General features: G+C 45.2%; 1 protein-coding gene across 2 annotated transcripts in view; it reads left to right on the forward strand.

Moving 5' to 3' along the window:
• The window catches only part of LY96 (lymphocyte antigen 96), a 68,649-nt gene extending 45,153 nt beyond the window's left edge, over nucleotides 1-23,496 (forward strand). The window contains exons 4-5 of one of the 2 annotated variants that reach the window (XM_077270667.1): nucleotides 19,762-19,817; nucleotides 21,906-23,496. In XM_077270667.1, the coding sequence (XP_077126782.1) occupies nucleotides 19,762-19,817; nucleotides 21,906-22,004 (155 nt within the window). In that variant the 3' untranslated portion in view covers nucleotides 22,005-23,496. Of the gene's footprint in view, nucleotides 1-19,761; nucleotides 19,818-20,168; nucleotides 20,668-21,905 lie in introns of those variants that run through there. The other variant, XM_077270666.1, reaches the window with a different exon arrangement.
• The last annotated feature ends 1,555 nt before the right edge of the window (nucleotides 23,497-25,051 follow it).

Consider the following 25,051-nt stretch of genomic DNA (forward strand, 5'->3'; position numbering starts at 1 on the left):
AAAAAACTTGTTGGCAGAGGGAAGCATAAGGAGCTCTAAAATTTCCTGGTAGACGGCTGCGCTGACTTTGGTGTGATAAAACACAGTGGACCTACACCAGCAGATGACATGGCTCCCCAAACCATCACTGACTGTGGAAACTTCACACTAGACCTCAAGCAGCTTGGATTGTGGCCTCTCCGCTCTTCCTCCAGACTCTGGGACCTTGATTTCCAAGGTCTAGTGTGAAGTCTGGGAAAATGGCAACTTTTTTTTTGTGAATCTCTGGATTTTTTTCCACAACTTAAATAAAAAAGAACCTATACATGATTGGTATCTACAAACTCGTAATGACATGGAGATGTGTCTCCATCCTGCCCCATCTGTCTCCATCTGACCCCATGATCCTGCATCATGTGTCTCTATCCTGCCCCATGATCTTGCATCATGTGTCTCCATCCTGCCACATGATCCTGTCCCATCTGTCTCCATCCTGCCCCATGATCCTGCTCCATCTGTCTCCATCCTGCACCATGATCCTGCCCCATGTGTCTCCATTCTGCCCCATCTGTCTCCATCCAGCCCCATGTTCCTGCCCCATCTGTCTCCATCCTGCCCCATCTGTCTCCATCCTTCCCCATGATCTTGCACCATGTGTCTCCATTCTGCTCCATCTGTCTCCATCCTGCCCCATGATCGTGCCTCATCTGTCTCCATCCTGCCCCATCTGTCTCTGTCCTGCCCCATCTGTCTCCATCCTGCCCCATCAGTCTCTATCCTGCCCTATCAGTCTTCATCCTGCTCCATCTGTCTCCATCCTGCCTCATCTGTCTCCATCCTGCCCCATCTGTCTCTATCCTGTCCCATGTTCCTGCCCCATCTGTCACCATCCTGCCCCATCTGTCTCTCTCCTGCACCATGTTTCTCCATCCTGCCCCATGAGTCTCCATCCTGCACCATTAGTCTACATTAGGGATCTCAAACTTGGCAGAGTAAATGGGCCGCACATAAAAAAAAATTTAAGCTGGCGGGCCGCATTCCTTTCAAACTTAATACAGTACACGTAGTATATAACAACCCACGTAGTATATAACAGCCCATGTAGTATATAACACAGCCCACGTAGTATATAGCACAGCCCACGTAGTATATAACAGCCCATGTAGTTTATAACACAGGCCACGTAGTATATAACAGCCCATGTAGTATATAACACAACCCACGTAGTATATAACAGCCCATGTAGTATATAACACAGCCTACGTAGTATATAACAGCCCATGTAGTATATAACACAGCCCACGTAGTATATAACAGCCCATGTAGTATATAACACAGCCCATGTAGTATATAACACAGCCCACGTAGTATATAACAGCCCATGTAGTATATAGCACAGCCCACATAGTATATAACAGCCCGTGTAGTATATAACACAGCCCACATAGTATATAACAGCCCATGTAGTATATAACACAGCCCACATAGTATATAACAGCCCATACCTTGTCCTCCCAGCCATGCTCTGCATCCCCCTCAATGCTTTGCTCCAGCCTAGTGCACGCTAGAAGAGAGGAGGCGGCACAGAGCTCTGGGAGTTTCGCAGCTGCCCACAATACATGACGCGTCACTATGGATACGCAGAGTGACTTCCAACAGTCACAGGTGCTGCACACTGCTGCACGTCTTCCTGCTTGGCGATGCGCAGCTTCATTATCCATGCTGACGCGTCATGCATTGTGGGCAGCTGCGAAACTCCCAGAGCTCTGTGCCGCCTCCTCTCTTCTAGCGTGCACCGCGGGCCGTAGATGCCTGCCTCGGGGGCCGCGTGTTTGAGACCCCTGGTCTACATGCTGCCACATCTGTCTCCATCCTACACCATGTGTCGTGTCCCACCTTGTAGACTGTCAGCCTTCCCTGTAGACTGTAAGCCTGCCCTGTAGACTGTAAGCCCACCCTGCAGTCGCTAAGCCCACCCTGTAGACTGTAAGCCTGCCTTGTAGTCTCCAAGCCCGCTCTGTAGACTGTAAATGTTAACCTCACAAGGGCAGGGCCATCTCCCTTCTATATCAGTCTGTCATTTTAGTTTGTTTACTGTAATTCATATTTGTGTTTTGTATATAACCCCTCCTCATGTACAGTATCATGGATTCAATGGTGCCCTAAAAATTAGTAATAGTGGTGAGCGCAAGTGCTCGTTACTCAAGTTTGCCAAGGTTGCTTAAGTATGCACTTAGTATCGTGAGTGCTCTAGTGACATGTTTAAAGGGCCACTGTCACCCCCTCCAGCCGTTATAAACTAAAAGAGCCACCTTGTGCAGCAGTAATGCTGCATTCTAACAAGGTGGCTCTTTTAGTTTTTGGTGCATGTATTCCCAAAATAAAGCGTTTTATAACTTCTCCAAAATACCTGTCTTTCGCCAGGGAGGCAGGTCCTCACCCCCATGCTTGAAACACCACACTGCCGTCACTCAAATCTTCAGGGGCGCTGGGCGCCGCCCCCTCCGTGCTGTTTTCGCATGAAATCCAGCGCCTGCTGTTATGATCCTTAGTGGTTGAGGATCACAAATTACTCCAGCTAAGTAACAAACATAGGACAAGCTCTAGGGAGGTGGCAAACTGAACTGACCGCAAATCTGAACCTCTCCAAACACACTAGAAGTAGCCGGTGAACGTGCCTAAAATCCTAGACGTCTCGAGCCAGCCTGAGGAACTAACTACCCCTAGAGAGAGAGAAAGACCTCACTTGCCTCCAGAGAAATAATCCCCAAAGATATAGAAGCCCCCAACAAATAATAACGGTGAGGTAAGAAGAAGGCACATACACAGGGGTGAAAGCAGATTCAGCAAATGAGGCCCACTAATACTAGATAGCAGAAAATAGAAAAGGGGTCTGTGCGGTCAGTAAAAAACCCTTACAAAATATCCACACTGAGATTTCCAAAACCCCCGCACCAACTAACGGTGTGGGGGGAGAAACTCAGTCCCCTAGAGCAACCAGCAAGCGAGGAACTCACATTTTAGCAAGCTGGACAAGAAACATGATGAATGCTGATAATCAAAAAATGAACAAACAAAAACTTAGCTTGTCTTGGAGAGACTGGGAGCAAGGTAGTCACAAGGAATCTGAAGAGCACTGAATACATTGATAGCAGGCAAGGAACTGAGTATCCAGGTGAGCTAAATAGGAAACCAGCCAAGGATAACGAACCAGCTGATGCTGCCAACCTGCAGAAAGACAACACTACACAGTACCGCTTGTGACCACTAGAGGGAGCCCAAAAATAGAGTTCACAACAGTACCCCCCCCTTGAGGAGGGGTCACCGAACCCTCACCAAGACCCCCAGGGCGATCAGGATGAGCCGCGTGGAAGGCACGAACCAAATCGGCCGCATGAACATCAGAGGCGACAACCCAGGAATTATCTTCCTGACCATAGCCCTTCCACTTAACCAAATACTGAAGCCTCCGTCTAGAGATACGAGAATCCAAAATCTTCTCCACCACGTACTCCAATTCGCCATCGACCAGCACCGGAGCAGGAGGCTCAACAGAAGGAACCACAGGTACCACATACCTCCGCAACAAAGACCTATGGAACACATTATGAATGGCAAACGATGCTGGGAGATCCAAACGAAAAGACACCGGGTTAAGGATTTCCAAGATCTTATAAGGACCGATGAAGCGAGGCTTGAATTTAGGAGAGGAGACCTTCATAGGAACATACCGAGAAGACAGCCACACCAAATCCCCAACACGAAGTCGGGGACCCACACCGCGGCGGCGGTTGGCAAAGCGCTGAGCCTTCTCCTGTGACAACCTCAAATTGTCCACCACATGGTTCCAAATCTGCTGCAACCTATCCACCACAGAATCCACCCCAGGACAGTCAGAAGGCTCAACCTGACCCGAGGAAAAACGAGGATGGAAACCAGAATTGCAGAAAAAAGGCGAAACCAAGTAGCAGAACTAGCCCGATTATTAAGGGCAAACTCGGCCAATGGCAAAAAAGTCACCCAATCATCCTGATCAGCAGAAACAAAACATCTCAAATAAGTTTCCAACGTCTGATTAGTTTGCTCGGTTTGGCCATTAGTCTGAGGATGGAAGGCCGACGAAAAAGACAAATCAATGCCCATCTTAGCACAAAAAGTCCGCCAAAACCTGGACACAAACTGGGATCCTCTATCAGACACAATATTTTCAGGAATGCCGTGCAAGCGAACCACATTCTGAAAAAATAGAGGAACCAAATCGGAGGAAGAAGGCAACTTAGGCAAGGGCACCAAATGGACCATCTTGGAAAAACTATCACACACCACCCAGATGACAGACATTTTCTGAGATACTGGAAGATCTGAAATAAAATCCATGGAAATGTGCGTCCAAGGCCTCTTCGGAACAGGCAAAGGCAAAAGCAAACCGCTGGCACGAGAACAGCAAGGCTTAGCCCGAGCACAAATCCCACAAGACTGCACAAAGGAACGCACATCCCGCGACAAGAAAGGCCACCAGAAGGACCTAGCCACCAAATCTCTGGTACCAAAAATCCCAGGATGACCCGCCAACACCGAAGAATGGACCTCGGAAATAACTCTGCTGGTCCATCTATCCGGGACAAACAGTCTCTCTGGTGGACAACGGTCAGGTCTATCCGCCTGAAATTTCTGCAGCACACGTCGCAAATCTGGGGAAATGGCAGACAAAATCACTCCCTCTCTGAGAATACCAGCCGGCTCAGAAACTCCCGGAGAGTCAGGCACAAAACTCCTAGAAAGTGCATCAGCTTTCACGTTCTTCGAACCAGGCAGGTATGAGACCACGAAGTTGAAATGGGAGAAAAACAACGACCAACGAGCCTGTCTAGGATTCAGGCGCTTGGCAGATTCAAGATAAATCAGATTTTTGTGATCAGTCAAGACCACCACACGATGTTTAGCTCCCTCGAGCCAATGTCGCCACTCCTCAAATGCCCACGTCTGTTGTGAAATTGGATTTTGGGCTCCCCCGGTGGCCACTGGTGGAATTGTACTGGTGTGCATCATCCTCTCTGTTCACCTGTTTCCATCAGGATGTGGGAGTCGCTATTTAGCCTTGCTCCTCTGTCACTTCCATGCCGGTCAACTTTGTAATCAGAAGCCTTTCTGTGCATGTTCCTGCTGCTAGACAACTCCCAGCTAAGTTGGACTTAGTCCTTGTTTGTTTTTGCATTTTGTTCCAGTTCACAGCTGTAGTTTCGTTTCTGTGTCTGGAAAGCTCTTGTGATCTGAAATTGCCACTCTGATGTTATGAGTTAATACTAGAGTCTTAAAGTAATTTCAGGATGGTATTTTGATAGGGTTTTCAGCTGACCATGAAAGTGCCCTTTCTGTCTTCCTGCTATCTAGTAAGCGGACCTCAATTTTGCTAAACCTATTTTCATACTACGTTTGTCATTTCATCTAATATCACCGCCAATATTTGTGGGGGCCTCTGTCTGCCTTTCGGGGAAATTTCTCTAGAGGTGAGCCAGGACTATATTTTCCTCTGCCAGGATTAGTTAGTCCTCCGGCCGGCGCTGGGCGTCTAGGGATAAAACGCAGGCTACGCTACCCGGCTGCTGTTAGTTGTGCGGCAGGTTTAGTTCATGGTCAGTTTAGTTTCCATCCTTCCAAGAGCTAGTTCTTATGTTTGCTGGGCTATGTTCTCTTGCCATTGAGAACCATAACAGTTTGACCGGCCCAAAAAGGGTTAAATTAATTGACAGAGAAAGGAGAGAAAAGAGAAGTCTGCTGAAGATTTTTTTTTTTTTTTTTTTCTCAGTTCTGAGTGTGCTTGTAATTGAATCTCTTGCAAGTCTGCCTATATTGCAGCCTTTCTCTCTCTCTCTCCTTCTAATCCTGGAATGGCTCTGTGTTTACCTGTTTAAAATGGATATTCAGAGTTTAGCTGCAGGTTTGAATAATCTCACCACGAAAGTTCAAAACTTACAAGATTTTGTTGTTCATGTTCCTATATCTGAACCTAGAATTCCTTTGCCTGAATTTTTCTCGGGGAATAGATCTTGCTTTCAAAATTTCAAAAATAATTGCAAGTTGTTTTGGTCCCTGAAATCTCGCTCTGCTGGAGATCCTGCTCAGCAGGTCAGGATTGTGATTTCTTTGCTCCGGGGTGACCCTCAGGATTGGGCTTTTGCATTGGCTCCAGGGGATCCTGCGTTGCTCAATGTGGATGCGTTTTTTCTGGCCTTGGGGTTGCTTTATGAGGAACCTCAGTTAGAACTTCAGGCGGAAAAGGCCTTGATGTCCCTATCTCAGGGGCAAGACGAAGCTGAAATATACTGCCAGAAATTCCGTAAATGGGCTGTGCTTACTCAGTGGAATGAGTGCGCCCTGGCGGCGAATTTCAGAGAGGGTCTCTCTGATGCCATTAAGGATGTTATGGTGGGGTTCCCTGTGCCTGCGGGTCTGAATGAGTCCATGACAATGGCTATCCAGATCGATAGGCGTCTGCGGGAGCGCAAACCTGTGCACCATTTGGCGGTGTCTACTGAGAAGACGCCAGAGAATATGCAATGTGATAGAATTCTGTCCAGAAGTGAACGGCAGAATTTTAGACGAAAAAATGGGTTGTGCTTCTATTGCGGTGATTCAACTCATGTTATATCAGCATGCTCTAAGCGTACTAAGAAGCTTGATAAGTCTGTTTCAATTGGCACTTTACAGTCTAAGTTTATTCTATCTGTGACCCTGATTTGTTCTTTATCATCTATTACCGCGGATGCCTATGTCGACTCTGGCGCCGCTTTGAGTCTTATGGATTGGTCCTTTGCCAAACGCTGTGGGTATGATTTGGAGCCTCTTGAAACTCCTATACCCCTGAAGGGGATTGACTCCACCCCATTGGCTAGCAATAAACCACAATACTGGACACAAGTAACTATGCGGATTAATCCGGATCACCAGGAGATTATTCGCTTTCTTGTGCTGTATAACCTACATGATGTGTTGGTGCTTGGATTGCCATGGCTGCAATCTCATAACCCAGTCCTTGACTGGAAAGCTATGTCTGTGTTAAGCTGGGGATGTAAGGGGACGCATGGGGACGTACCTGTGGTTTCCATTTCATCATCTATTCCCTCTGAGATTCCTGAATTCTTGACTGAATATCGTGACGTTTTTGAAGAACCTAAGCTTGGTTCATTACCTCCGCACCGGGAGTGCGATTGTGCCATAGATTTGATTCCGGGTAGTAAATACCCTAAGGGTCGTTTATTTAATCTGTCTGTGCCTGAACATGCTGCTATGCGAGAATATATAAAGGAGTCCTTGGAAAAGGGACATATTCGTCCTTCGTCATCTCCCTTAGGAGCCGGTTTTTTCTTTGTGGCTAAGAAAGATGGCTCTTTGAGGCCGTGCATTGATTATCGGCTTTTGAATAAAATCACGGTTAAATATCAATATCCGTTGCCACTGCTGACTGATTTGTTTGCTCGCATAAAGGGGGCCAAGTGGTTCTCTAAGATAGATCTTCGTGGGGCGTATAATTTGGTGCGAGTTAAGCAGGGGGATGAGTGGAAAACCGCATTTAATACGCCCGAGGGCCACTTTGAGTATTTGGTGATGCCTTTTGGTCTTTCAAATGCCCCTTCAGTCTTCCAGTCCTTTATGCATGACATTTTCCGTGATTATTTGGATAAATTTATGATTGTGTATCTGGATGATATTTTGATTTTTTCGGATGACTGGGACTCTCATGTCCAGCAGGTCAGGAGGGTTTTTCAGGTTTTGCGGTCTAATTCCTTGTGTGTGAAGGGTTCTAAGTGCGTTTTTGGGGTTCAAAAGATTTCCTTTTTGGGATATATTTTTTCCCCCTCTTCCATCGAGATGGATCCTGTCAAGGTTCAGGCTATTTGTGATTGGACGCAACCCTCTTCTCTTAAGAGTCTTCAGAAATTTTTGGGCTTTGCTAACTTTTATCGTCGATTTATTGCTGGTTTTTCTGATGTTGTTAAACCATTGACTGATTTGACTAAGAAGGGTGCTGATGTTGCTGATTGGTCCCCTGCTGCTGTGGAGGCCTTTCGGGAGCTTAAGCGCCGCTTTTCTTCCGCCCCTGTGTTGCGTCAGCCTGATGTTGCTCTTCCTTTTCAGGTTGAGGTCGACGCTTCTGAAATCGGAGCTGGGGCGGTTTTGTCGCAGAGAAGTTCCGATTGCTCCGTGATGAGACCTTGTGCTTTTTTCTCGCGTAAATTTTCGCCCGCCGAGCGGAATTATGATGTTGGGAATCGGGAGCTTTTGGCCATGAAGTGGGCTTTTGAGGAGTGGCGTCATTGGCTTGAGGGGGCTAGACATCAGGTGGTGGTATTGACTGACCACAAAAATCTAATTTATCTTGAGTCCGCCAGACGCCTGAATCCTAGACAGGCGCGCTGGTCGTTGTTTTTCTCTCGGTTTAATTTTGTGGTGTCCTACCTGCCGGGTTCTAAGAATGTTAAGGCGGATGCCCTTTCTAGGAGTTTTGAGCCTGACTCCCCTGGTAATTCTGAACCTACAGGTATCCTTAAGGATGGAGTGATATTGTCTGCCGTTTCTCCAGACCTGCGGCGGGCCTTGCAGGAGTTTCAGGCGGATAGACCTGATCGTTGCCCACCTGGTAGACTGTTTGTTCCTGATGATTGGACCAGTAAAGTCATTTCTGAGGTTCATTCTTCTGCGTTGGCAGGTCATCCTGGAATCTTTGGTACCAGGGATTTGGTGGCAAGGTCCTTCTGGTGGCCTTCCCTGTCTCGAGATGTGCGAGGCTTCGTGCAGTCTTGTGACGTTTGTGCTCGGGCCAAGCCTTGTTGTTCTCGGGCTAGTGGATTGTTGTTGCCCTTGCCTATCCCGAAGAGGCCCTGGACGCACATCTCGATGGATTTTATTTCGGATCTTCCTGTTTCTCAGAAGATGTCTGTCATCTGGGTGGTGTGTGATCGTTTCTCTAAGATGGTCCATTTGGTTCCCCTGCCTAAGTTGCCTTCTTCTTCCGAGTTGGTTCCTCTGTTTTTTCAAAATGTGGTCCGTTTGCATGGTATTCCGGAGAATATCGTTTCTGACAGAGGTACCCAATTCGTGTCTAGATTTTGGCGAGCATTCTGTGCTAGGATGGGCATAGATTTGTCTTTCTCGTCTGCTTTCCATCCTCAGACTAATGGCCAGACCGAGCGGACGAATCAGACCTTGGAGACATATTTGAGGTGTTTTGTGTCTGCAGATCAGGATGATTGGGTTGCTTTTTTGCCTTTAGCGGAGTTTGCCCTCAATAATCGGGCCAGCTCTGCCACCTTGGTGTCTCCCTTTTTCTGTAATTCGGGGTTTCATCCTCGATTTTCTTCTGGTCAGGTGGAATCTTCGGATTGTCCTGGAGTGGATGCTGTGGTGGAGAGGTTGCATCAGATTTGGGGGCAGGTAGTGGACAATTTGAAGTTGTCCCAGGAGAAGACTCAGCTTTTTGCCAACCGCCGGCGTCGGGTTGGTCCTCGGCTTTGTGTTGGGGACTTGGTGTGGTTGTCTTCTCGTTTTGTCCCTATGAGGGTTTCTTCTCCCAAGTTTAAGCCTCGGTTCATCGGCCCGTACAAGATATTGGAGATTCTTAACCCTGTGTCCTTCCGTTTGGACCTCCCTGCATCTTTTTCTATTCATAATGTTTTTCATCGGTCATTATTGCGCAGGTATGAGGTACCGGTTGTGCCTTCCGTTGAGCCTCCTGCTCCGGTGTTGGTTGAGGGCGAGTTGGAGTACGTTGTGGAAAAAATCTTGGACTCCCGTGTTTCCAGACGGAAACTCCAGTATCTGGTCAAATGGAAGGGATACGGTCAGGAGGATAATTCTTGGGTGACTGCCTCTGATGTTCATGCCTCCGATTTGGTCCGTGCCTTTCATAGGGCTCATCCTGATCGCCCTGGTGGTTCTGGTGAGGGTTCGGTGCCCCCTCCTTGAGGGGGGGGTACTGTTGTGAAATTGGATTTTGGGCTCCCCCGGTGGCCACTGGTGGAATTGTACTGGTGTGCATCATCCTCTCTGTTCACCTGTTTCCATCAGGATGTGGGAGTCGCTATTTAGCCTTGCTCCTCTGTCACTTCCATGCCGGTCAACTTTGTAATCAGAAGCCTTTCTGTGCATGTTCCTGCTGCTAGACAACTCCCAGCTAAGTTGGACTTAGTCCTTGTTTGTTTTTGCATTTTGTTCCAGTTCACAGCTGTAGTTTCGTTTCTGTGTCTGGAAAGCTCTTGTGATCTGAAATTGCCACTCTGATGTTATGAGTTAATACTAGAGTCTTAAAGTAATTTCAGGATGGTATTTTGATAGGGTTTTCAGCTGACCATGAAAGTGCCCTTTCTGTCTTCCTGCTATCTAGTAAGCGGACCTCAATTTTGCTAAACCTATTTTCATACTACGTTTGTCATTTCATCTAATATCACCGCCAATATTTGTGGGGGCCTCTGTCTGCCTTTCGGGGAAATTTCTCTAGAGGTGAGCCAGGACTATATTCTCCTCTGCCAGGATTAGTTAGTCCTCCGGCCGGCGCTGGGCGTCTAGGGATAAAACGCAGGCTACGCTACCCGGCTACTGTTAGTTGTGCGGCAGGTTTAGTTCATGGTCAGTTTAGTTTCCATCCTTCCAAGAGCTAGTTCTTATGTTTGCTGGGCTATGTTCTCTTGCCATTGAGAACCATAACACACGTCATAGCCAACAACTCCCGATTACCAACATCATAATTCCGCTCGGCAGGCGACAACTTTCTTGAAAAGAAAGCACATGGTCTCATCACCGAGCCATCAGAGCTTCTCTGCGACAAAACAGCCCCTGCTCCAATCTCAGAAGCATCAACCTCGACCTGGAAGGGGAGAGAGACATCTGGCTGACATAAGACTGGAGCTGAAGAAAACCGGTGCTTCAGCTCCCGAAAGGCCTCCACGGCCGCAGGAGACCAATTAGTCACATCAGAACCCTTCTTGGTCAAATCCGTCAAAGGTTTAACCACGCTAGAAAAATTAGCGATGAAACGACGGTAAAAATTAGCAAAACCCAAGAACTTCTGAAGACTCTTAACAGACGTGGGCTGAGTCCAGTCATGAATAGCCTGGACCTTGACTGGGTCCATCTCCACAGTAGAAGGAGAAAAAATAAAACCCAAAAAGGAGACCTTCTGTACTCCGAAGAGACATTTTGAGCCCTTCACAAACAAAGCATTAGCACGCAAGACCTGAAACACCATCCTGACCTGCTTCACATGGGACTCCCAATCATCAGAAAAGACCAAAATGTCATCCAGATAAACAATCATAAATTTATCCAGATATTCTCGGAAGATGTCATGCATGAAGGACTGAAACACAGAAGGAGCATTAGAAAGTCCAAAAGGCATCACCAAGTACTCAAAATGGCCTTCGGGCGTATTAAATGCTGTTTTCCATTCATCTCCCTGCTTAATGCGCACAAGGTTATACGCACCACGGAGATCTATCTTGGTGAACCAACTGGCACCCTTAATCCGAGCAAACAAATCAGACAATAGTGGCAAAGGATACTGAAATTTGACTGTGATTTTATTCAGAAGACAATAATCTATACAAGGTCTCAAAGAACCGTCCTTCTTGGCCACAAAAAAAAATCCTGCACCAAGAGGGGAAGAGGATGGGCGAATATGTCCCTTCTCCAAAGACTCCTTTATATAACTCCGCATCGCGGCATGCTCTGGTATAGACAAATTAAAAAGTCGTCCCTTAGGAAATTTACTACCAGGAATTAAATTTATAGCACAGTCACAATCCCTATGAGGGGGCAGGGCACTGGACCTGGGCTCATCAAATACATCCTGGTAGTCAGACAAAAACTCAGGGACCTCAGAAGGAGTGGAAGAAGCAATAGACACCAACGGAGTATCGCCATGAATTCCCTGACAACCCCAACTAGACACAGACATAGCTTTCCAATCTAAAACTGGATTATGAGCCTGCAGCCATGGCAGACCCAAAACGACAACATCATGCAAATTATACAAAACTAGAAAGCGAATCACCTCCTGATGTACGGGAGTCATGCACATGGTCATTTGCGTCCAATACTGAGGCTTATTCTCAGCCAATGGCGTAGCATCAATTCCCCTCAGAGGAATAGGAAATTCCAAAGGCTCCAGGACAAAACCACAGCGCCTGGCAAACGACAAATCCATCAGATTCAGGGCAGCACCCGAATCCACAAAAGCCATAACCGGGTAGGACGACAAAGAACAAATCAAAGTAACAGACAAAATAAATTTAGGCTGTATAGTACCAATGGTGACAGGTTTAGCGAATTTTTTTAAGCGTTTAGAGCATGCTGAGATAACATGAGTAGAATCACCACAGTAAAAGCACAACCCATTTTGACGTCTATGACTTTGTCGCTCAATTCTGGTCAGAGTTCGGTCACATTGCATAGACTCAGGTCTCTGTTCAGAAAATACCGCCAAAGGATGAGCAGATTTGCGCTCCCGCAAACGCCGATCAACCTGAATGGCTAAAGCCATAGAATCACTCAGACTTGTAGGGGTGGGAAACCCCACCATAACATTCTTAATGGCCTCAGAAAGACCTTCTCTGAAATTTGCAGCCAGGGCACACTCATTCCATTGAGTAAGCACCGACCATTTCCGAAATTTTTAACAATACACCTCTGCTTCATCCTGACCTTGAGAGATAGCCAGCAACGCTTTTTCTGCCTGATTCTCAAGATTAGGCTCCTCATAAAGCAGTCCAAGAGCCAGAAAAAATGCATCTACATTAAGCAATGCAGGATCTCCTGGCGCCAGAGAGAAAGCCCAATCTTGAGGGTCGCCACGCAACAAGGAGATAACAATTTTAACTTGCTGAGCGGAATCACCAGAGGAACGAGGTCTCAGAGATAGAAATAACTTACAATTATTCTTAAAATTTAGAAACCTAGATCTATCTCCAGAAAACAACTCCGGAATGGGTATCTTTGGTTCTGACATAGGGCTATGAATAACAAAATCCTGAATACTTTGCACCCGTGCAGTAAGATGATCCACACTAGAAGTCAGAGTCTGAACATTCATGTCTGCAGCTGAGCTCAAAACCACCCAGAGTTCAAGGGGATGAAAGAAGCTGAACAGACTGCAGCAAAGGAAAAGCGGGAGGAGAAAAAAAAAAAATGTACTCAGGTCTTCTTTTTATCCCACTTCTGCGATGCATTAAACACTTCGTGGCCTGCTATACTGTTATGATCCTTAGTGGTTGAGGATCACAAATTACTCCAGCTAAGTAACAAACATAGGACAAGCTCTAGGGAGGTGGCAAACTGAACTGACCGCAAATCTGAACCTCTCCAAACACACTAGAAGTAGCCGGTGAACGTACCTAAAATCCTAGACGTCTCGAGCCAGCCTGAGGATCTAACTACCCCTAGAGAGAGAGAAAGACTTCACTTGCCTCCAGAGAAATAATCCCCAAAGATATAGAAGCCCCCAACAAATAATAACGGTGAGGTAAGAAGAAGGCACATACACAGGGGTGAAAGCAGATTCAGCAAATGAGGCCCACTAATACTAGATAGCAGAAAATAGAAAAGGGGTCTGTGCGGTCAGTAAAAAACCCCTACAAAATATCCACACTGAGATTTCCAAAACCCCCGCACCAACTAACGGTGTGGGGGGAGAAAGTCAGTCCCCTAGAGCAACCAGCAAGCGAGGAACTCACATTTTAGCAAGCTGGACAAGAAACATGATGAATGCTGATAATCAAAAAATGAACAAACAAAAACTTAGCTTGTCTTGGAGAGACTGGGAGCAAGGTAGTCACAAGGAATCTGAAGAGCACTGAATACATTGATAGCAGGCAAGGAACTGAGTATCCAGGTGAGCTAAATAGGAAACCAGCCAAGGATAACGAACCAGCTGATGCTGCCAACCTGCAGAAAGACAACACTACACAGTACCGCTTGTGACCACTAGAGGGAGCCCAAAAATAGAGTTCACAACAGCCTGCGCTGTGTAGTACTGGCTGGTGCAAGTGCAGCGCCCCAGAGTCCTGGTCGTTGCAGTATTGTCGCTCTTCCACAAGGGGGAGTGATGGTACGTCTGATGGCACTAAAGGAGTTCACCTGACCAGGTATCACAGTCACACACTACACCTCACACTCCGGCCACCAGGGGGAGCAAAAGGTTCTATGTATTAGGCCACTCCTCACACTCTGGTAAAACTGGGAGTCGGATAGGAAGTTAGGAGAGAAGCTGACTGGGTTTTGCCAAGGTAACATCTAGTGAGAGAGAGCGTTGCTTGGGAAGACTCAGGGGGGTCCCTGTCAGGGGTGGGATCCTGACAGAGGCCAAGCACGAGACAGATCGTTACGGAGCCGTGCCTGCACCTCATTGCGGCGGCATCCTAAGAAAGGACATGAAGCGAAGTAAATTGTGGAGAAGTGAGAAACGAGATCACATCACAAAGGCGATAGAACCAGAAGGAGTCGTGCCCCAAGATCGGCAACATCCTTCTGAGGCGCGTAGCCAGCGGCCGGAACGCCGAGGGAGTAATAGGCTCTACGCATTACTCTGAACTACGGCTGGGCAGTTAACTTTAGGTTGGCTGTCTCACCTTTACACCTAATGAAGACAACGGAGGCAATTGTGGGAGAGGGGCATCTCTAGGGTCCCTATAAAATAGCTCCAGGTCTACCCCGTCATACGGGTGCGTCCTATCCAAACTGGGGGACGGAGAGAGAGAACATCAGAAACAGATACAAGAGTTGTGAGGACTATCCCGTGGTGCTCAGCAGGGAGGTACTACAACACACAGGCGCTAGTAGGAAGGCTACTGATTTCCACCTGCAAAGGGAACTCTGGATGTGCCTTCGGACCGGCCGGTCTCAGCCAGCCCTGTTAGCAGTGCTCTGGATTGTGGATGCCGAAGCCTTCAGTAAAAAGGTAAAGAGACTGCAACCCTGTGTCCTCGTCATTTACTGCGACCTACACCATTACCATCTACTCATCAAGGGAAGCGAAGCCCTGGGGACATACTTCACCTGTGGGAAGGTATACCGTCTAGCTGCCATTCCATCACCCCAGCGGACCCCTAGCAGTGTCGGTCACCCTGACCGAACACCACAGGTGGCGTCACGAACACTTGACAAACTCTCACCTACACCTTTAATTGGGCGCCCCTTAGCAGGGCCACGGACCGGGTCGGGCCACCGTGACACCCCCAGAACCGAGACCGATTGACCCGGTACCGAGTACCCCGCTACCCTGCGTTTGGGGGCCGCTCCACAGGCGCAGTGAGCTCTGGCCGTCTGACCTCACATGCAGTCTTGCAGACTGCGCCTGCCTCAGCCAGTACTAAACAGCGCAGGCGCCGGATTTCATGCGAAAACAGCGCGGAGAGGGCGGCACCCGGCGCCCCTGAAGATTTGAGTGACGGCAGTGTGGCATTTCAAGCAGGGGGGTGAGGACCTGCCTCCCTGGCGAAAGACAGGTATTTTGGAGAAGTTATAAAACGCTTTATTTTGGGAATACATGCACCAAAAACTAAAAGAGCCACCTTGTTAGAATGCAGCATTACTGCTGCACAAGGTGGCTCTTTTAGTTTATAACGGCTGGGGGGGTGACAGTGGCCCTTTAAGTCCCCGTGTTAGACAGCCACAAATCATAAGCAAGTTGTCTGTGTACCTCGGGTAATCCCCCCATGTTTTGCGTGCCAAAATAACATTGAAGTATCATGTCCACCTATTGTCTGTTTCCCACCTTCCATCTAGATTCTAAGCCCTCTTGGGCAGGATCCTTTTTTCCTTCAGTTTGTTTCTTATTTGGTTCAGGTTTGTTGTCCTTGTTTTTTTGTCATGTTGTGTCTTGTAAACCCTTCATATGTAGAGCACCTTGGAATTAATGGTGCCTAAATACAATTAATAATATGGATATGGACATACTGATGAGGGCACCCTTCCCTAGGACTACAATAGGCAAAGGCTTATTACGCCTAATCTGGTCTGTAATTTTTTATACTCATCTGAAAATAGATCCCGCATACCTGTTAAGTTTTTATTAAAGGGAGTCTGAGAGCACCATGATTAAAGTAATGTATAACTTACTGGACTGAGATTTGCAGTTTCAATACAATCAGTGTTTTATCAGCAGGAGATTATCACTACAGGACAACTGGTCTTGTGCCTCCTGGTCCAAACACACCCCCATCTATGTCACTATACACTGTACACAGAAAGCTGTTGTGTGGCTGGGTTATACACAGTTCAGCAACTGAACTCTGCTACATCTGCTGACAGATTCCCTTTAATAAAATAGGAGCCCTGATGCTAGTGTGAATAAGGCCTGAGGCGCCTGCACTCTCTGCCATCTACATTTATTGTAAATATCACCCTAACCTCATTCCCACCTTCAAAGAACAGAGAGCAGCCATGGCTGCAGAGCAGGGAAACCAACCAGTGGTTCATGAGCCTCTTGTGTTCGGCTCATGGCTGTCTTCTCAGGACAGTGCCACTCGCAACTGTATTGGCTTCTAATAAGGCATTATTACTTGTCGAGGAGGGTACTTGGAGCATTGTTACTTTATAATTGGCACGCAGATCATTATTCCTCTATAAAGAGGGCACTTGGTGCATTGTAATTGTTTAAGTGATCACTTGTGACAAAATTGTTCAATAAGGGGGCACTCAGGACATGAGAACTTTATAATGGAGCACCCAACTTTATAAGAGGGCACTCAGGGCATGAGAACTTTATAATGGAGCACCCAACTGTATAAGAGGCCACTCAGGGCATGAGAACTTTATAATGGAGCACCCAACTGTATAAGAGGGCACTCAGGGCATGAGAACTTTATAATGGAGCACCCAACTGTATGAGGGCACTCAGGGCATGAGAACTTTATAATGGAGCACCCAACTGTATAAGAGGGCACTCAGGGCATGAGAACTTTATAATGGAGCACCCAACTGTATAAGAGGGCACTCAGGGCATGAGAACTTTTTAAGTGGGCACTCGGGCATGGAAATTTATAAGGGGGCACTCAGGGAATAAGAATTATATAAGGGGGCACTCAGGACATGAGAACATTAAAATGGAGCACCCAGAGTATAAGAACTTTATGAGACAGCACTCAGGGTATGAGACCTGTATAAGGGGGCACTCAGGGTATGAGACCTGTATAAGGGGGCACTCAGGGTATGAGACCTGTATAAGGGGGCACTCAGGGTATGAGACCTGTATAAGGGGGCACTCAGGGTATGAGACCTGTATAAGGGGGCACTCAGGGTATGAGACCTGTATAAGGGGGCACTCAGGGTATGAGACCTGTATAAGGGGGCACTCAGGGTATGAGACCTGTATAAGGGGGCACTCAGGGTATGAGACCTGTATAAGGGGGCACTCAGGGTATGAGACCTGTATAAGGGGGCACTCAGGGTATGAGACCTGTATAAGGGGGCACTCAGGGTATGAGACCTGTATAAGGGGGCACTCAGGGTATGAGACCTGTATAAGGAGGCACTCAGGGTATGAGACCTGTATAAGGGGGCACTCAGGGTATGAGACCTGTATAAGGGGGCACTCAGGGTATGAGACCTGTATAAGGGGGCACTCAGGGTATGAGACCTGTATAAGGGGGCACTCAGGGTATGAAACCTGTATAAGGGGGCACTCAGGGTATGAGACCTGTATAAGGGGGCACTCAGGGTATGGAAGCTATATAAGGGGGCACTCAGGGCATGAGAACTTTATAAGGGGCACTCAGGGTATGGAAGCTATATAAGGGGGCACTCAGGACATGAGAACTTTATAATTGGACAGTCATAGACTTCTGCTAGATTGCGGCTCATGACTGTCTCAGGGCTGACTGTGGCTCTCAAGGTAAGAAGGTTGTGGCCGCTGCTGTAGAGGATGTCATGGTGAATTATTACGTTGTAGCCAGTTAATTTGCTTGTTGTCTTCCATCTGTCATGTGAACAGGCGAAACAATGTAGGAATATGCTGTAAAAGAATTGTAGAATATCTGCTGTGAATATTGGACTACAACCCCTGGCAAAAATTTTGGAATCACCGGCCTTGGAGGTTCATTAAGTTGTTTAATTTTGTAGAAAAAAAGCAGATCACAGACATGGCACAAAACTAAAGTCATTTCAAATGGCAACTTTCTGGCTTTAAGAAACACTAAAAGAAATCAAGAACGAAAAATGTGGTAGTCAGTAATGGTTACTTTTTTAACCAAGCATAGGGGAAAAATTATGGAGTCACTCAATTCTGAGGGAAAAATTATGGAATCATGAAAAACAAACAAAGAAAAAAAAAAACACTCCAAAACATCACCAGTATTTTGTTGCACCACCTCTGGCTTTTATAACAGCTTGCAGTCTCTGAGGCATGGACTTAATGAGTGTCATACAGTTCTCCTCATCAATCTTTCTCCAACTTTCTCTGATTGCTGTTGCCAGATCAGCTTTGCAGGTTGGATCCTTGTCATGGACCATTTCCTTCAACTTGCACCAAAGATTTTCATTTGGATTGAGATCCAGACTATTTGCAGGCCATGACATTGACCTTATGTGTCTTTTTTCAGGGAATGTTTTCACAGTTTTTGCTCTATGGCAGGATGCATTATCATCTTGAAAAATGATTTCATCATCCCCAAACATCCTTTCAATTAATGGGATAAGAAAAGTGTCCAAAATATCAACATAAACTTGTGCATTTATTGAAGATGTAATGACAGCCATCTCCCCAGTGACTTTACCTGACATGCAGCCCCAAATCATCAATGACTGTGGAAATGTGCATGTTCTCTTCAGGCAGTCATCTTTATAAATCTCATTGGAACGGCACCAAACAAAAGTTCCAGCATCATCACCTTGCCCAAAGCCGATTCACAATTTATCACTGAATATACCTTTCATTCAGTCATCCACAGTCCACAATTGCTTTTCCTTAGCCCATTGTAACCTTGTTTTTTTCCTGTTTAGGTGTTAATGATGGCTTTCGTTTAGCTTTTCTGTATGTAAATCCCATTTCCTTTAGCCGTTTTCTTACAGTTCAGTCACAGACGTTGATTCCAGTTTCCACCCACTCGTTCCTCATTTGTTTTATTGTGCATTTCCTGATTTGGAGACATATTGCTTTAAGTTTCCGGTCTTGACGCTTTGATGTCTTCCTTGGTCTACCAGTATGTTTGCCTTTAACAGCCTTCCCATGTTGTTTGTATTTGGTCCAGATTTTAGACACAGCTGACTGTGAACAACCAACATTTTTTGCAACATTGCGTGATGATTTACCCTCTTTTAAGAGTCTTATACCTTTGTTTCAATTGACATATCTTGTGTTGGAGCCATGATTCATGTCAGTCTACTTGGTGCAACAGCTCTCCAAGGTGTGATCACTCCTTTTTAGATGCAGGCTAACGAGCAGATCTAATTTGATGCAGGTGTTATTTTTGGGTATGAAAATTTACAGGGTGATTCCATATTTTTTTCCTCAGAATTGAGTGATTCCATAATTTTTTCCCTATGCTTGGTTAAAAAAGGTAACCATTACTGACTACCACATTTTTTTTTTCTTGATTTCTTTTAGTGTTTCCTAAAGTCAAAAAGTTCCATTTGAAATTAATTTAGTTTTGTGCCATGTCTGTGATCTGCTTTTTTCCTACAAAATTAAACAACTGAATCAACATCGTCCAGGGCCGGTGATTCCATAAATTTTGCCAGGGGTTGTATTTACTTTTGTCTGAACATTTTGTTTTCTAAATGTTAATTTCTTCACAGAAACCCTGACTATACTTCATCAACGCAAACTTTTTAAGAGGCTGCAGCTTGTAGAGGTATTGTGATGTTATGTTACTTTACTGTACGTTGTGGGTATAGACATGTCAAGTAATGATGAGTAGATTATACGTTTTTATGTTCTTTTAGGGCTCAATTTCTGTATTTGCTGCAAAATTGCAGAAATGAAGAAAATAGTCATAAAACTTTGTTGTGTCTGCTTCTATGATAGAACCAGTGTCGAACTGGCATGCCAAGGGGCCACCAGTAACATTGACTTTGAGGGCCCACTTTTGACCTGCATACAATTATTATACTACCCTCATTCACAAATTTACCTATAGCTCTACATAATAATAAACTAAGTAGTTTGGTTAATGAATAATGATATGCTGCTTTTTTCTTTACAGAGTACTGCCTATATAGTGGGGTTGGGGGCCCAGATCTGCACAGGGGCCCACCAGGGGATTACCCTGTTACCCTGTGGGCCAGTCCGAGCCTGGATAGAACAACTCCTGTTCATTACCAATTCACTTTTCTGTAGATTTACCTTATAGAGGTGCAGCTGCATGAATCCAATCCTTACTGCGGTTTGGCTATACACACAAAGACACAAATTTAACAAGACGTAAAACCTTTTTAAACTTTTGAAAACTTCCACAAAACTTGCAGTTATGAAAAATGTTGTTGCTTTTGTCATTTTGACAAGTCTCAGAGCTCACCGTTTTTGAAAAGTGGGAGACGTTTAGCTGGGAGGGAGTTTGGCCAAGAACGGCTGATAAATTCATCATAATTTATTGTAAATTATGTCAAAAAAATGTTGTAGTTGACTTGGAGTACATTACAAGGGTATGTTCCAAATTCATAAACCAGCGCACACTCCTAATGAACATGGCACATTTTACTACATCTCCCTCTGGAAAACAAAACCGAGGTCTTGTTTAATTCAGGACTTGGTGACCATTCAAGGGATTACAGTTTTTGGACAATTTTTGGACAATGAATAAGGATTGTCTTTATAAAGCATGCCCTTTTACCCATTCACAACTTTTGACATTTATTTACATCATGGACATGTCGCTGGCTCAGCGCTGGAGCCCACATCTTCCCTGCACTTGATTTAATCAGCCATCAAGTGTCGTAAACAGTCGCTGGAGTAGCAATGATCCACATGTGCGTGGGCTGTGTTATATACTACGTGGCCTGTGTTATATACTACATGGCCTGTGTTATATACTACGTGGGCTGTGCTATATATTACGTGGGCTGTGCTATATAGTATGTGGCTGCTATATACTATGTGGCTGCTATATACTATGTGGCTGCTATATACTATGTGGCTGTGCTATATACTACGTGGCTGTGCTATATACTACGTGGCTGTGGTATATACTACCTGGCTGTCTGTGGTATATACTACGTGGCTGTGCTATATACTACGTGGCTGTGCTAAGCGCGACGTACATACATACATACATATTCTAGAATACCGATGCGTTAGAATCGGGCCACCATCTAATATTATATATGTAATAGCAGACTGACTAACTGCAGCCACCACTAGGGGCAGCTCACTACTGACTGGTATATTTTGAACTGAAGAATATGTACTGAGATCATACGCTCCCTCTAGTGGTGACTCTGTTGCTGCCTCTTACTGCCCTTTACTTTTGACATCTAATTTCATACGCATGTCTTATAAAGGTAAACTATAGCGCAATATATACTCTCCCTTTTTCCAGCCATAGGGCAGAGACAGACTGCCGCATTTCTCGTGAGAGAATTGCATCATAAGCATCGTACTGACTGTCAGCTCTCATGACCTGAGCTTGACAACTGCATAGTAATCCATCACGCTTTCTTGCTCAGGTCAGGAGAGGTGCCAGGCCAGTCCGTGCAGTGCAATGCGATTCTCGCACGAGAAATAAGGCAGTCTGTCTCTGCCCTTAGTTGACTTATTTGGATGTCATGCCATTTCATGGAGCAAACTGCATATTGATTTCTGTAGATTCCATATGGAAATGGTATTGGCTAAACAGGACCTTTACATTTGGCACGTTAGGCCAGTATTCTGGCAATGGTCATCACGTCACTAATTTGGAGTCGCATCTTTATTCCAAATGCTTTCTTCTTCTTCTATTCCCCAGGGCGAATACACTTTAAAGGCTCAACTACTGGTGGGAGAGAAACGAGAGCTGCTCATGTGTATTCTTGGAATAGTGAAAATTAAAGCTGCATTAATGTAATAACAGTCTGAAACCTTACATACAATTCCTGGAACACATGCATGGTGATGCTTTCTGCATCACTTCTTGCCAAAATGCTAAAGATTTGGGGAATCTTACAAAACTCTATTCACAATCATTGATGCATGTCAGAAATTCCAGTTGGAGATTGTAAGCTCTTGTTGGAAGGATCGTCACTAGATCCATGCCAAACTAAGAGGGAAAGAGTCCCATAATCCAAAAAGTCATTCCATTATAGATAAGAGCACACAGAAAAAGCCGAACATATCATATAAGTGTTTGAGGTGGAGGCTGATGTGGTGACACTTTCTAGTATTAGTTTGTGAGTATGTCTGATTACACTGCATCTTTATCTCTTCACGATTGATTTTATTTCTGGGCATTACATTGCACCAAATCCCTATATACCTATCCCGCAGAATTGCATTGTAATTAACTTTTTGGATATACAGTCATCCAAGTAAAAAGAGTGGACCCCTGACAATAATATAATAAAAAATATAATACTTTATTAAATCACAGTACTATACCATAAAAACATGCATAAAACAGTGTGGGGATACCATGTGACTCAAAGACAGAATAGGAAAAATACTGACTATTCTATACAGTAGTGAAAAAAGACAACGTACATAGTCAAAAACATTTTATTTAGAATGGTGTCAACTTCTAGATATACAAAAACAAGCTCCCTTCCATAGATAGTAATGCCAGTGTCACAGATATTCTCTGTATTTTTGTCAGTATTCCGGGTTTTCCAAGTCACCTTGTGAATGATCTTGCCCTTTGTTAAGATGGAGTTTGCTGTTTTTGTCTGCCCTATTTCCTGTTCGGTTGCTTAAAACCCGGCTCAAGTGTCACCTTCTTTGCTGGAGTATTCTGCTTCTGTTCCCCTTCAGCTCAGCTGCTTGTTCTACTGTGCTTCTACCCATGGCTCTGGACATTCTCTGCATATGTAAGCTACACACTCTAAATTATCTTTAGTCTGTTGACTTGGAACTTAACCCTTGGTTCACTCCTCCTGGTAGAACTCTGTTTCTGAACTGTGTTTTTGAACTAAGTTGCTGGACTGTGTTTTGCTATTTAATCCTTCATTTACTCCCCCCGGTGGGAGCTATTGGAAACAACACCAGTATTATACTTTAATGTGAACTTGTTTCTGGACTTACCCGTGTTTATGCCATAACTGAGATCAACTTGTGAACTAGTTTCTGGACTTACCCATGTTCATGCCACACTTGGGATTAACCTGTGGACTTGTTCTGGACTTCCCTGCGTTTACTACATACCTGGATTTGACTCTTTCTGCACCGAGAGTGTTTTGGATCTGCACCACGTCACCTGTCACACTCACCTTTTAATCACCTTCCGAAGACTCTACCTTAAGAACTCTGCCGATTTGCTGTATATGTTTCAAGGACTTGTTTCATTGCGGGTTATCAGTATATTGTTTTGGGTGTTATTGCTGTTGTACAAATACACTATTTGCACTAAGAAACCCGTCTCTGTCTGTTCATTGCCCCACGCTACCTACAATAGTATTACAATTTTATAAAAATGCAAAAATGGGAAATTAAAGGGAGCCTGTCAGCAGGATTGTGCTCAGTAACTTACAGACAGTGTCAGGTCGGCGCTGTTATACTGATTACAATGATGCCTTGGTTGATGAAATCCGTCTTGTGGTTATTGTTTAATCTTTATTTTCAGTTTTGAGTTAATGATATGCTCGTGCCCTGGGGCGGCCTGTGGGAGGTCTGTGTATGTGGTGCTCTGATTATACATTCATAATGCAGACTGCTGACAGGTCACTGATCCCTCACTGACCTGCTCCCTAGTTTGCAAAAGTGAAAATAAAGATTAAACAACAACCACAAGATGGATTTAATCAACCAAGTTATCACTGTAATCAGTATAACGGTGCCGACCTGACACTGTTGGTTACTGAACACAATCCTGCTGACAGATTCCCTTTAAGTGTCTTAGAGTGAGACAAAAAAGAGAAAACTATGTGCAAGCATGCTGATGTTATCAGGAAATCTACAACTAGATCACAAGTAATATAACTTTAATGCTAAGTATAGATAGCATAGAAAATAGTTTATACAAAAATTAATAATCTTATCAATCATATTTCCTCAATGACAACAATTCCCACATATGCACTGTTAGGGTAAGTTCACACAGGGCGTTTTTGCTACGTTTTTTTAAATGCTAATTTTCAGCTGCTTTTTACGGTACCAGCAAAGCCTATGAGATTTCAGAAATCTCATGCACACACATTGGTTTTTTGTTTGATCAGTATTTTGTGCTTTGCTGCGTTTTTTGAACATAGAGCATGTCACTTCTTTCAGCGCTTTTGCTTAGTTTTTTCACCCATTGACTTGAATGGGTGTTGAAAAAAACGCAGGTATCATTATTTGCTGCGTTTTTGCTGCTGAAAATCCAAAGACATTAGCCTGGACAAAGAGAAAAAAACGTACCAAATACGCATCAAAAAACACACCAAAAATGCACCTAAACCTGCGTTTTTGACGCAGCTTCTTTCCTGCCAAAAAGATCAGGTTTTGCTGCAGAAAAAAAAGCAACAAAAATGCCCTGTGTGAACTTACTCTTAATCAGTATTAAATACTGTAAGCAATGAATGGCAGCAGAGTTCTGTTCTTCCTCTCAAGGTAAAAGACTCTTTATGTAAGGCCAGTCTCACACGTCCAGATAATTCCGGTACCGGAAAAATCGGTACGGGAGTTATCCGTGTCCGTGAGCTCACGTGGCACATCAGTGTGGCACATGTGCGGCAGCCATGTGCCGCCCGTGTGCCGACTGAGGACCACACGGACCGTGCAGGAGACAGCGCTACAGTAAGCGCTGTCCCCAGCGTGGTGCTGAAGCCGCCATTCATCCCTTCTCTCCAGCAGCATTCGCTGGAGAGAAGGAATGAAAAAAGCAATGTTTTTTTATTATTTTTGTCTTTAAAATCAAGTTCCTTGTCACCTGCCGCCTCCCATCCCCTGTGCGCCCGCCCGCTGGAAATAAAATACTCACCCAGC

The sequence above is a fragment of the Ranitomeya variabilis genome, chromosome 6 (assembly GCF_051348905.1).
Source record: "Ranitomeya variabilis isolate aRanVar5 chromosome 6, aRanVar5.hap1, whole genome shotgun sequence".
NCBI lineage: Eukaryota > Metazoa > Chordata > Amphibia > Anura > Dendrobatidae > Ranitomeya > Ranitomeya variabilis.